At 37.6% G+C, this 14,605-nt stretch overlaps 1 protein-coding gene across 2 annotated transcripts in view; it reads right to left on the bottom strand.

Moving 5' to 3' along the window:
• The window catches only part of GYS2 (glycogen synthase 2), a 51,203-nt gene extending 37,175 nt beyond the window's left edge, over window positions 1-14,028 (bottom strand). For both annotated transcript variants that reach the window (XM_029954764.1, XM_029954763.1), the window contains exons 1-3: window positions 13,908-14,028; window positions 4,870-5,051; window positions 538-729 (exon numbers count right to left, since the gene is read on the bottom strand). In XM_029954764.1, coding sequence (XP_029810624.1) covers window positions 538-729; window positions 4,870-5,051; window positions 13,908-14,028 — 495 coding nt within the window. The remainder of the gene's footprint in view (window positions 1-537; window positions 730-4,869; window positions 5,052-13,907) is intronic.
• Window positions 14,029-14,605: the final 577 nt, after the last annotated feature.

Here is a 14,605-nt window from a genome sequence, read left to right as displayed (position 1 = left end):
GAATTGATTTCTAATGCTCTCGGTTCTTTATTTTTATTTTTTTTATTTTTGGGAAATATCACTACTATGGACTCCTTAGCACCTGCTGAAATCACTTCAGCCCTTAGAAAAGGATGAAAATAGCTAAAAGCTACTGCAGTTGCACAAGTACTCATGCATAAACAAAGCCAAACATTTCAAGCTATTTTATACTCCCATAAGTCTAGAATTCATGTACATAGTGCATGGTGTTTACTGTTTTGGGCTTATATATATATTATCATCTATGTATCAGGCAATATAATTGGTTGTTTCATGCATATCATTCCCTTTAAATCTGACAGGAGGTATATATTAACAAGCATGTTCATTAACTGTTCCAAAGGCTAGTATCTACTTAGAGGAAGGCTAATATTTTCTCAGATTCTTCTGAGAGGTATTAGGACAATCATGATGACATCATTGCATTTAACTTAATCTCAAAATCATGGGATCATTGCTGGGCACAGAGCACAAATATGTTCCTCTTCTGTTGTATGACTATATTATAAACTATACCTCTTTTAAGAACCAGGCAGTTAAAGATCCAAATATTAGCATATCGTTGGCTTCTCGGTCATGATAGGGGATGCCGACACTGCATGCTTCCCAGAGATCTCCCTTCCACCTGTCCAGGTTCCAAGCCGAAGAGCCTATGTCAAATAGCACCACATAAGGACTCCCTTCTATCAGCCATCTTCCAAAGTGAACCTGCCATATAAGAACACAGGGACTTGCAGTAGTAACAGACAATGCAAGGGAGAAAAAGGTATTTATGCTTAAGAGTATATAAACGTTATTTAGAACTCAACAGCAGATGATGTAAGCTGTATAGGAAACTGTAGTGGTAACACAAAGTGTTAGATATTTGAGCCTGAAGATGGAATGGGCTTGCATCCATTCATCTAGAACCTCCAAGTTCTTGCTCTTCATTAAATGTGGTCATTTAAAAACCAAGTATCTAGATCATGTAATCTCTGTCCTTCTGTTTCTCATTACCCTCCTATGACCTTGAGTTCATAGTTTTAGGATTTAACATCATGGTCTATGTTTTTATGATAAAGTCATAAAATGAACTGGTCTGTATCTTTAACTTGCAGTGGGATATAGTGTCTATGGTGTCTCTTATTTTTCTATACCCAACAGGACTTGTTACAATATGTCATGCTGGGAAAATGTGTTTCTATGGACAAATGTATATGATTTCTTTCATTCCTCCTATCAAAAAAAAAAAAAAAAGTGACACAAAGTGTTTCCCAATATGGTTGCTGCCAGATGTCTTAACTAAATATATTGCCCAAGATACTTTATCTCTTTCATCTAGCAGCTCAAAGTCTAATCCTATTACATTCTTCAAATTGAAGTCTTTTATTCCTGTTTTATCTTGTGCAAGTTTTAATATATTAGCTATCTCATTTTTTCCAATTGTAATTATAAAATCACTGTATATACATGTTTTAACTTTCTTTTTGGTGTCTATTTTTTCTATAGTAATTTACTCATTCTTTTGTTTTGACTTTTATTTTATGTTTATTCTCCTATTTCATAGTATGCAACTCCATACATCACTTCAAATGCTTCTTGGAAATTGGTGAAAACTAAGAGCCTCTCATTGGGTATTCAGGCCTTTCTATTAAACTGAGTGTATCCACATTGCTTAGATATTGACACTTGTGACTTCACCCAGTGCTGAATTTGGAGAGTTTGAAAACCCATTTGATCATCATTCTCTTTCACAGGACTCAGGACTCTCCCTTCTAACCTTGGATAAATACCTTTGAAAGACCCCCGTTATCTGTCAGTTGCTCCCATTGGAGTTAGCATTTATCATGACATTACTCCCTTTTCAGACTGAGTTTTCCTGAGCAACAAACAACTTTTGAGTAATTTTCTCTTTAGGACATTCATTAATTTATATATTCATGCAATGAATAGTTACTGACTGCCTAATATGTGACATATGATACCATGAGCTGAGATCATAAAGAAGTGTTGATACCAGAGAATGTAAGCTAGCTTGTATTGACTTCCAGTGACTTCTTGGCTGTAACATAAACATCCGTACGTCAGAAATCTGTTTAGAACCTTGAGATCAGTCAGTCCATTATGCTTTTCATCTCACTCTTCTTTTACAAGAGCTTTAAATGCAAGCCCCTTCCAAAATTTTATTATTTCACCCCAATAGTACTTCAGGCATCCCTCTCTCACTTTCCTATGTTCTATATGTTACACTTACTAAGATATAATTCCCTGGTGCTCTGTGGGAACTCAAGTTCCCTTCATTTAAATCTTCTGCATCTTAAGGCTTGCACATACCTTGTAGATGCTGCTACTCACATGGACATCTCAGTGAGGGCTTCTAATTTATTCTGCCCCCCAAACTATATTCCTGGAATGAGCATGAAGGAAGTTTGGATTTTTTTCATTACACTGAAATTTATTTTATTTATTTATTTTTTAATTTACATTTATTTATTTTTGAGAGACAGAGAGAGCAGAGCACATGTGGGAGAGGGGCAGAGAGAGAATGAAACACAGAATCCAAAGCAGACTCCAGGCTCTTAGCTGTCAGGACAGATTCCAACATGGGGCTCGAACACACAAACCATGAGATCATGACCTCAGCCAAAGTCAGATGCTTAACTGACTGAGCCACCCAGGTACCCCTACACTGAAATTTATTATTTGTGTATAAAGACATCTTTGAAATTTATGTTATCCAAATATACTACTTTTCCTTTTTTTTTTAATCATCTGGTTATTTTTCCATCTTTTTCTGGGCAATTTCAAAATCCAAGATTTCTTCCTACACATTTACCTACATTTACCTCATAGTTACTGAGTTTATTAACTTCAAAGAACTTCGTGTCCATGGCATTCCAGCCACCTGAGCTGCATTGTTATCCTCATCAAAACCCAAACTATTCCTCCTCTGGGATAATAATAATAGAATTATTACTTGCCCACAATGTCTAAGCCTCCATATATCTTACTCTGTCTTCTACCAGTGTATATGTTCTTTCTTTTTTCTCTTCAAGACCTCCAGTTCCAGGAACCTTCCATTTTTCCCCTACATCACTGCCTCCTTTCTGGCTTTGCTTCCTTTCCTATTTATTTCAGATGCAACTGTCCATCAATATCAACCATTAATTCAGGAAAGTCCTCCAGGACTTGTGCCAACTTGCTCCATTGCTGAAACTAAACAACACTGAATCTCCAATCATCCAATTTCCTGCACTTACACTCAGGCTGCTGGTTGCTGCTGGAGAAAGTCACAATCATATATATTTGTGCCACTAAAAAGTCATGAGTATACCTCAAGATGTTCAGAAATTCTTTCATCTTCCTTTTTCAGATCTTCCTCAAATCATCTTATTTTAACATTGCTTCCTAACTCTCATAAGATGATCTTCAACTCCTTCAGCAAGATCATCAAAAACATTGAGCGAGACCATCCTGCTCTTGCTCAACTTATCTCTATTTGCACTCATCCTTCATTTTCTGTTTGAGTCAAAGGGGGAAAAACAATCCTCCCAATAGTGCTTTGGATCATGTTCCCTCTCCAATTCTCAGTGATCTTATTCCCTTTGATTGTCCATTTCTTATGAATTTTCAACTTATTCCTGTCTGCTAGGCGTTTCCATTTGGCATATAAATATGATCACGTCTCACATTTAATAAGACATTAGTTCTCAAAACAATGTCATTTGCAAACTAGTTAATTATGCTTTTCCTCACAGAAAAATCTCATTGTCACGGCTTCTATACCCTTTCCCTCATAATTCAGTCATTCCTCAACCCACTGCAATCTGATTTAACCCTCTTCTCCCTTGAAGCTATATTTAGCAAGATTACCATGAAAGACCCATTGCTAATATTGCTAAACTCAATTTACTTTGGTTTACTCCTTCATTGACTTATTCCCTCCTTCATATTTGAAACTCTCTCCTTACTTGTTTTGACCTATTTCTATTGTGAAAGCAACAGATTACCACAAACCTAGTGGCTTAAAACAACACAAACTTAGGACCTTACAGGTTTGGGAGTCAGTAATCTGAGCCAGGTCTTATGGGTTAAAATCAACATGTTGGCAGAGTTGCAGTCAATCTGTAGTCTCTAGGTTGTTTGTTTTCTGGCCGTTTCCAGCATCTAGAGGCCACTGCATGCCTTGGCTTGTGGCCTTTTGCACATCTTCAAAGCTTATCAAGCCAACCTCTGTTCCTATTGGCATATCTTCTTTCTGATTCTGACTCTACTGCCTCTCTCTTATAAGCACCCCTGTAATTACATTGGGCCCACCTCAATAATCCAGGATAATCTCCCCACCTCAGGACCCAAATCTACAAAATCCTTTTGCTATGTAAGGTAACATATTACAAGTTCTGAGGATTAGGGTTTGTACATCCATGTTTCTGCATCGCTAGCTGCGTTTCTACTTTTACAATCTCTGAGTTGTTTTTTTTTAAATACAGATGTCTAACATACTGACATTAACCCAAGGTTTGGCTCAAAACATCTGCTTTTAGTCTATAAACTTCCACTGAATAACATCATCAACAGTCATAATGTCAACTACAATTTAAACACAAATAGCTTTCTCCCAAACATCTCTATCCTATACTTTCTATTGAGCTCCAAATGTATCACCCTACTGGACATTTCCTGATGGTTTTCACAAGGTGCCTCAAATGTAACCTATTTACAATTAAATTCATCATCTTTCTTACAAACCTGGTCCTTTCCCTAAGAAAATAAATAGTCTTCTCTTATGAGGTCATGTAAATGGTGGACTGTTTTAACACAACAGTTTACTAGGTCTTGCTGGGTGAAGTGTCAGTCAGTTTTCCTTACCTGGCAGCCATGTTTATTCATTATGTCCACTGCTCTTCTGATAACATCATTTACAGGTTCACACCGTTCCACCTGAGTCTTCATATTGTGCTCAAAGTAGGGGCCAATCAGAAAATAATTATCTCCCCATTCATCTGCTGTGGTTTTGGCCTTCGTCTGAATCACAGTATAGATGCCACCAACTGTTGAAAAAGAAAGGTTCTGTTTATCATTCAGGTTAGTATTTCATTTTAAGTGATGAAGGCATGAAAATGAGTTCTCATTTTTAAGTTAGCATTTAGGATTTATCAAGCACAAAAGTTTATTTAACTTTATAAAAAAAGTTTTTATTTTTAATTTTTTAATTTATTTTTGAGAGACAGAGACAGACAGCAAGAGCAGGGAAGGGTCAGAGAGAGAGGAAAACACAGAATCTGAAGCAGGCTCCAGGCTCTGAGCTAGCTGTCAGCACAGAGCCCAATGCGGGGCCCGAACCCACGAACCGCGAGATCATGACCTGAGCTCAACAGACAGAGCCCCCCAGCCCCGCCCCCAAAGTTTTTAAAAGACACTAAAAAATAGTTACTATTTGTTACAATTCACGCACATTATAAAGGCTTTTCTGGGTGCATGTCAGAGAGCCGTAGGTTGGCAGCAGCAGAGAATAACAAAAATTTTAAGGAAATCTGAAGAGATGATTGGAATAAACAGTATTTAGCTCTATCCACACTGACAAGTCAAAGTTGATTACACCATTGCCACAACACACACCCTTAGCAACAGTAGTCACCTTTTACTCCTACGATGGTCCAAGAAGGGACCAGAGTATGTCCAAGAAGCAGCCACTATTGAAATGGTGAGCATGTCTTTCAAGATAAAGAGCCAGTTACCTTCAAAAGTAACTGGCAAGGTATCTTTTGATAAGAGAAAAGAGTTGATAGATTTTGAGGGGGGCTGCTTGACTCAACCCTCATGTCGAACCCAATGACACAAATTTTCGCACAGTATTACATTTTTCCCCTCTGGCACTGCTGCCATGACTACTAAAACACAGGGCCAAAAAAATATGCACACTCTTGGATCCAGTATGTCTACATATAGAAAATTGTTCTGAGAAATAAGAACACCAAACAAGATACTTATAGAAGCATTACTATGGTAAAACATTGGCAACAACTTAAATTGGACTAATTAACTCAACTTGTCTAAAGCTCAATTAGCTCTTCTGTTCAGTGTGGATAAAATGTTACTTAGCTTGGGGGCAAAAGGCAGGTTGTAGCAGAAGTATCCAAAACTGGTGATCATTTAAATACTGAAAAGGGTGAAGAAATTAGGCAAACAGCTACCATGAGGAAGAACTTTTTAAGCAAAGAGAAGAGTTATAGCCAAGGCCATAATTTGAGAGTACAGCGTGCAAGGGGAGAGTAGTAGGCATTCAAAAGGAAAGGTTTGAGATGCAGGGAAGTAGGCGGAACACGGAAGACCAAGGAAAAGACCGTCAGGAAACTCAGACAGGATACCTTGTGCTGGCCGTAAGCAATCATCTTGTATGAGAATATGAAAACAGTATGAATCAACTTCTTGAGTAATTCCTTGTCCATGAGCCATAGGTTAGGAAACAACTCAAGAAATGCTGTGAGAAATCACAAAGCCAGCACAGATCCTGGCACCAATCTCCAGCTCTATTTCCTAGAGCAGTTTTATTACTTGTATGTTAAAAAGAAAGCTTCCAATTTTTCACTTCAGATTTTCATAAGTTATTTCAATTCATCAGGATATACGGTCCTATAGCAATTGCATCTCTTAAATCATTTCAATAATTTGGGTTTTAAATAATAAAGCTTATCAATAGTCACTATCTATTGCCAAAAGGTACAATTGCCATCTGCAAATTTTTCTTTAAGTCTGAACCTCAAAATATACTTTTTGTCAAATTGCTGAAGAGGTGAGACACATAATGCAAATGTTGATACTATTATATGAGACCAACAGGATTCATTAATTCATAAAAGAGAAGAGTTAATATAATTCCTAAAATGTCAATATTGCATGTAAGCAATTTTCACATGAGTCTACATAAATTTATTGTATTTAAGAATTTCATTTCTAAGAAAAGCCTTTATGACTGTAGAAAATTTAAAGAAGTTTGAAACTCATTTGAGCAGAAAACGGTAAGTACATTATCAATCACAATTCAGATGGTGATGAGAATAGCATGAAACACATGAAGGCAATCTGTAAACCTTGCAATCAGGGCTGCCAGACTGGACCAAGACAGGCATGATTCATTTACTTTCAACAATGAATCTGAGATAACATACACTGATGCCAGCACCAGATATGCCTAAATATTACTTTTGTAGTCTTATTTCCTTCATCTTCACCTTATCGGGGGGCTATGTTATTGGGTTCTGATGGTACACATTTATTAATGTCTTATTCACATCTCTATTCTTGAAAACTCTCTTTTATGTGCAACTTCCCAGAGATCTAAGGCACCCTTGTTTTATTAGATTATGTGTTTCAAGTTCAAATACACCTGGGTAAATACAAATACATTCTTATTTGCCAAAGGACAAAAAGGAGAAGAGAAATTCTTTACTCAAAAAAGGAATGATTAGATGTGGGAATTGTGCAGCTGCTCTGGAAAACAGTATGGAGGTTCCTCAAAAAACTATCCATAGAACTCTCCTATGACCCAGCAATAGCACTGCTAGGGATTTACCCAAGGGATACAGAAGTGCTGACGCATAGAAGCACATGTGTCCCAATGTTCATAGCAGCAATGTCAACAATAGCCAAATCATGGAAAGAGCCTAAATGTCCATCACCTGATGAGTGGATCAAGAAGATGTGGTTTATATACACAATGGAGTACTACATAGCAACGAGAAAGAATGAAATCTGGCCATTTGTAGCAAAGCGGATGGACCTCAAGGGTGTCATGCTAAGCAAAATAAGTCAGGTGGAAGAAGGACAGATACCATATGTTTGTACTCATAGGTCTAACAGGAGAAACCTAACAGAGGACCATGGGGAGGGGAACGGGGAAAGAGAGTTGGGGAGAGAGAGAGACACAAACCATAAGAGACTATTGAATACTGACAATGAACCAAGGGCTGAAGGGGGAGGGGGAGGGAGGAAGGGAGGTGGTGGTAATGGAAGGGGGCACTTGTGGGGAGAAGCACTGGGTGTTATATGGAAACCAATTTGACAATAAACTACTATAAAAAAAGGAAATACAAAATTAAGCATCGTTAATTAATTTTCTACTTCTTTTTTCCATTTGAGACCTTCAGCTTCAATGGGGATAGTCCCCAAATGGCATTAGACTGTCATAAATACTATGGATATGCTCTTTCAATCTATCAGGAATAAAAAACATAAAATTAAAAAAATTGGCAATCCTGTATTGGTTGGGGACTAATTATAAATGAATCTTTCCCCCTAGATTTCTTCCTGTGTGGTCTTTCTCTGGGGAGATCATCTACTATTTCATATGCTCAAGCTCATTCTAGCCTCTCACTGGCCTCCTTATATTTATATGCCAACTGCTTATCCCCAGCTTTTTGTCTATGTACCACATGTTACCCCAAACTTCTCTCCTGGCATGCCAACTATAGGTGAAAGTAATGGCATAGAAATAGGATCATTTTTATTTTCAAATTTGGAGTATAAACAAGAGGTTCCCCAACACATATTTTTTTATTGAATTATTGTTTTACCACAGTGTAGGTCATTGAATTTGGACTTACCCTTCACTTTCAAACATGTACTTTGTATTCTATTGATCTATATTTTCCTGAAACAACATGGGAACTATCTTTAGTGTGAGGGCAAAGTATCAGGCCTTTCATAAGAAAGAAAAGATGAGATTCCATTGCATATGCCATGGAGAGTTAAAACCCCAAGTTTTCATCTATAAACACTGTTAAAATCAAGATTCCAAAGGTATGGAATATGGACACCAGCCAAATAAGATGCTGTCTCTGTATAATTAAATTATATTTTATTACGCTATATATTATATATAACAAGGGTATATATGTTAAATATAATAAGGATGTATAGTTGACCCTTGAACAATGTGGTGGTTAGGGTTGCCAAACTCCCCACACATAGTCAAAAACCCATGTGTAACTTTTGACTCTCCAAACCTTAACTGCTAATAGCCTACAGTTGACCTGAAACCTTATTGATAATAGTCAATTAATACATATTTTGTGCGTTTTTTAAAATTTATTTTTGAGAGACAGAGAGAGACAGCTCGAGCAGGGAAGGGTCAGAGAGAGAGGTAGACACAGAATCCGAAGCAGGCTCCAGGCTCTGAGCTAGCTGTCACCACAGAGCCCGATGCAGGGCTTGAACCTACGAACCATGAGATCATGATCTGAGCCAAAGCCAGACACTTAACCGACTGAGCCACCCAGGCACCCTGATTAATACGTATTTTGTATGCTATATGTATTTTATATTATCTTCTTACAATAAACATGCTAGAAAAATGAAAATGTTTAAAAAATCATAAGGCAGACAAAATACATTTATAGCGATGTGCTGTATTATTGAAAAAACTCTGCATATAAGTGGACCACATACTTCAAAATGGTCAAGGGTCCACTGTTTTTATAAATTGGGAGAGTCTTCACTATTTTTTAAATGCTTAAAATTTACAGAATTTGGAAGTTCTTTGACTTCAGTGTTCATAGCTACTAATTTGACCCTCCTGTTTCAAGATACAGTTGCAGAACAGGGAAGTCATGATACAGCTTGACATTATTCTCTAGGCAGCAGGTCTGATGGGAAAGAGTTACTGGTGACAATGGTCAACAGATGGTTATGTGTCCAGAGCTTTGCTGGGTCTGTGATTTAAATGAAAGCATCTGCAGTCTTGGGCAGTGGAAGATGGTATGCTCAGAACAAGACTATAGACACCCCCCACTCTGATTATACTACAATGGTAACTCCAAATGTTTTATGCAGGAGGGGCTCAGACATGGTAATCTGGGTGAAAAGGAAGTGAGGAGACTAGTGCTCATCTTGAAGCTCGATGTGCGCCAAGCATGGTTTTGGCGTAGATTGTGTTCCATGAGCTGGGGCTTGGGATGCCCCTGACACAGCCACTGCATATCCACACCTGACAAAGGCACTTTAACCCTAATTACTGTAATGTTGATTCATATCTCCTTTCCCTCTCTCTGCGTTTGCATTTAAAAATAGAGTCATGGACCTTCTCAAAGTGAAAGGCACTATGAAAATGAGTGATCCAATTCCTCATATTATGAATAAATTTTATGCAGAAATAAGAAGAAGTTAATACCTATAGAGCAGTTATTAAATGCGAGGCACTATTCTAAGTGATTTTCAATTGGTTTCTTTTTGTTTGCACAACATCATTATAGATTGGTGCTATTATTATCTTTCTTTTTAAATAGGGAAATTGAGGCACAAAGAGGCTATGAGACTTGGGGTTGGGATTCCAGTCCAGGAAGGCTGACTCCAGAGTCCCCAGGCTGCAGACAACAAGACTGTAAGTAGCTGTGTGGAACAACGTGTTGATGGATTTTTTAAGTGATGAGTGGGAGGGACAGAGAAAGAAAATGGCCATATCATAAGAAGATAAATATCTTAAGTCTCGGGAGGAGTGGAATCCTTTCTATTCCACCCTAGAGAAAATCCATTTGGAAAACAATACTTAGAGGAAATAACTTTTTTATTTTGGCTCTTGGCACTTTGGGTTAACAAAAAGGAACCCAGAGTTTAGGAAACTTTAGAGCAGTGTTTGCTCACTTCAGTCATTATGGCATTTGGAAATCTGATGGAAGTATTCAGTCCTCTTCTCCAAGAGGATTTATACATACCATTTTCAGACACAATTTTAAAGGTTTACAAGCTCTTTGCAGTCCTCTTTGATCAGGGTCCCACCTTCCAAACTCCTGTCTTAGAATAACAGACTCGCAGTTACAATCAGTTTCTACCGTGCCATTTTGACTGTAGTTTTCTGAGTCTCTTGCTGTCTTTAACACCATGTGACCTAGAGCTTTGATGCCCACTTTGAGGAGGGAGAAGTAAAAGTATTATGTGTATTATGTTACATATTGGCTTAGGGCTGAAATGAATTGCTTTTAGTAAATTTTTTTTTAAAAAAGCATTCATTTAGCAAGTACATTTCAGAACTACTCACATGTATTAAATTAGCAATCATTATTTGTGATGATATTCGTTCAAGTCTTTTTAATGATCTTAAGTATCCTCGACATAGTAATTAGTCCATAATCTACCGTGATTTGGGCAGGTTTGTGCAGAAGAAATGATTGTAGTGAGACTCCAACAGAGGAGAAAGTAAACCATTTTGTTTCTTACATCTGGGCAAAACTCTCCATCCTAGACCATGTCACAGTCTTTAACTTGATTGTTACTTCCCTGCTATCCTCTCACTCAACTAGTAATGGCACTTTTTCAAAAACACTTAGTGTAAGTAAGACTACTTAGTACTCCCACTATTTAAAATTTCAATGGCTTCCCATCATTCACGCATTGGAAATAGAATTTTTAAGCCTATTTACTAACTCTAAACTTCACGAACTGCCCCCCTGCTGGTCTCCCATTTGCTCTCACATCTTACTCCTTTCCCCTCTCTGAGCTTCCCTCAGATCTTTGAACAGAGTATAATTTCTCACCTTTGCATCTTGGCACATACCATTCCCTCATCCTTCTTTATCCCTCCTCTATCATCCTTACCCAATAACTATTCATCCTTCAGGAGTCAGCTCAACTGTGTCTTCCTCACAGAGGTTTTTTCCTCCTGATCCCAATTTAGGTAGAAACCTCACCTCTCTGCCTCCAACAGAGTCTATGAGCCCCTTGTTCTCTTATTTTTATTGTTATCACATTTGACTATAATTGTATGTTCAATGTCTATCTTCCTTCAAGTGTGTAAATTCTGGAAAACTGGGAATCAGTTCTGCATTGTCAAACTCTCTCCTTCATTTCCCAGTGCCTGACACCTAATAAACACTTGATGAATCTTTATGAAAAATAAATGAAGAGCAATATTAAATGGATAAATGAACAAAAGCAATGAATGTCATGGGCAATATGAGCAAGGGGACAGTGTTATTTTGAAGTCTGAGAATTAATATCCACTAATTTAACTGTGACTCATTTGTTATTTTTTACATATATCCATTGTTTATTGGCAAAATTCTGGCAGAGAGGTATTTTTTCCTCTAAGAAATGTTTTGTTTTCCTGGATGTACATAGATTTCCTTTCTTGCCACAAAACATTGTGAAATACCAGAAGCATATGACATTAATTTTATTCATGAAGAAATAAATATTCAGAGAGTTTAAAGGATGTTTTTTCAAAGTCTTAGAAATCTATGCCCTCCGACTGCAAGTCTTGTGTTCTTCCATCTATAAGACATTTCCTTAGGCAATGGTTTTAGTTTTTAATTCCTGTGTGGTAGTAAAAAATAGAAATGAGCTTGAAGAAGACCAAATGCTATTTGTTTGGTCTGCCATTTGCTTGAACATTTAATGCTGTAGGCACCCATTTCATCTTTGAAATAGAGGAGTTGGATGATTGATCTCTAAGATGCCTCATATCACTGCCATGAACTATAAGGAAGTTCAAAGTAAATTTAAAAAACTATATATATAGTGTTAATGGATTGTCAGGGATGAACACAATAATTGTACATTTATATAAAAATTTCTAAAAAAATCAGACTGTAATAAATATTAAAATAAAGATATGTTGGAGATGATGTCAGTGTTGAAAAATCACACTGTGGTTCCTTTTTCCACACACACACAAAATTCTTTTCTTTTGCATGGGAAACGAAAGAAAACAGGTTTTAAGGCAGCTTAGGGCTAAAAACAAAACGTATTCATTCCTTCATTCAAAAGGAAAAAAAATCCATTGAGCATTTTCCGTGCACCAGGTATTATTCTAGGCCCTGAGATCAGCACACACGTCACCAACATGTAAGGGATAACAGTTTTCGCCTGTGTGTTCCCAACGCCAGGAGACAATGTTCCATTAATGTTTGCTAAGTGGAGAGAAAAGAAGGAAAGAAGGAGAGGAAGCTCTGCTCAGTGGTGGAACTCACACAGGGGTCCTCTGAACTGATACCCGGTGCTGAAGAACCCCCTCCCAGTTTTTCCACCAGCAAGTGATATCTCTGGTATTTTCTCTGTAGAGAAAAACCTTCATTTCAAGTCATAACCTGGGATTTATGTATAATAGAGATGACTCTGTTCCCGGGAACTTTGGGCATATTCAAACACCTCGTGAGTGGAAAAAGAACATTAGAAAAAACTCTTCATAAAACACTTTTCCATAGTAAGTTTCTGTTCTCTTTGCATCCATCTCACTAAACTACAGAGAGGTAGGCTGCTTTGTTCTGTCACATTCATTCTTGCATTTCTACACAAGCAGAATTGATTTTTTATTTTGATTTAATGAATTTTATGAATGTACACACATAAGAACTTTGAACACTTAGCATAAGGTAAAAATCAGAACACATGTCAAATATAATTCCTCTAAGTTTGAAATACTCTCATTCTTCTTAATAGGAGTTCAATATAATGAATTCTGAGCAGCTTTTAAATTAAAACTTTTAAATCTTGAGTTATTGGAAACAGTATTTCATATAATCTTTAGCACTGCATGGCATTAAAGTTTGTGATTGGTTCTGATCACATATGGTTCTCCTTAAAGTAAATTGCTTGTTTATGCTTTTTTGAGAGAAATCTTAAAACCAAAAAAGTAAATATTAGCTTCTTATTCCTATTTTGTCAGAACATGCATGTCAAATTTTAATTTAAATGCACATTCCAACGACTGCTTTCAACTGTCTCCCTTCCACACAGCCCCATCTAAGTCATCATTGCCTGTTGAAATAGACAAGATTAAATGTAACCTAAACTTATATTCAGTTTGAATACTTCCTTCACTCACTGTCAGTTCATTCTCACTTGAGTCCCCTGTGAAATCCTAATCTGCATTCTTCAACAATCTGCCAAATAGCCACTTCCAGGGCAGTACAAACCTTTATTGGTTACTTCCCAAGCGACTTCAAAAAGCAGCAAATCCTCCACAGGAAGTTCTTCCACTTCCCACCGAGGAAGCCCGCTCAGGGATGTCACAGATAGAGATCGGCCTCGGAGCATTCTTTCTCTGGTCCTCTGAAACTGTTCTGAATCCCTCTTTCAGTAGACTGATGCCAGGAGCGGTGTGCCCAGAGCCGCGCACGTTCTGAGCTGGAAGATCTCCGGCGTAGGGAACTTCTCATAGGTATAAACCAGTCAAATGAAATCTCATGTGCTTTCCAGAGAACTCTCAGTTGAAGGAGGAACTGCCAGGCCTTCTTTACAGTCTTTCTGGGCAAGTCTAGGGAGGACAGTATTTCCAATCAGTATCAACCTGAGCAACTCAATCATAGGTAAAATCCTCGGGTTCTGGGCTTAGGCAAGCACCCCTTCGGATGGTGGAATCCTCATAGGCTGAGCATGACACAGTCCGGACCTTTAGCCCTTGTCCTTTTGGCCAAACTCCTAGACTCATGCAGTCATCAATGCTTATTTCACCACTTCCAGAGTGATCCAAGATTAGCAATTCCCCTTAATAAGTTTGCAGACTTCTACTCCATGTAGAAGTATAGTAGTATAATTCTACCATATATAGAATTTACTGGGACCATTTCTAAACTTTAAATCCTTTTAGATTTCCTAAGTATTCTTTGAGTCT

This window comes from Suricata suricatta, chromosome 10 (genome assembly GCF_006229205.1).
Source record: "Suricata suricatta isolate VVHF042 chromosome 10, meerkat_22Aug2017_6uvM2_HiC, whole genome shotgun sequence".
Lineage (NCBI taxonomy): Eukaryota > Metazoa > Chordata > Mammalia > Carnivora > Herpestidae > Suricata > Suricata suricatta.
The sequence above is the reverse complement of the archived record's forward strand: the minus strand, read 5'-3'. Positions and strand labels throughout refer to the sequence as shown.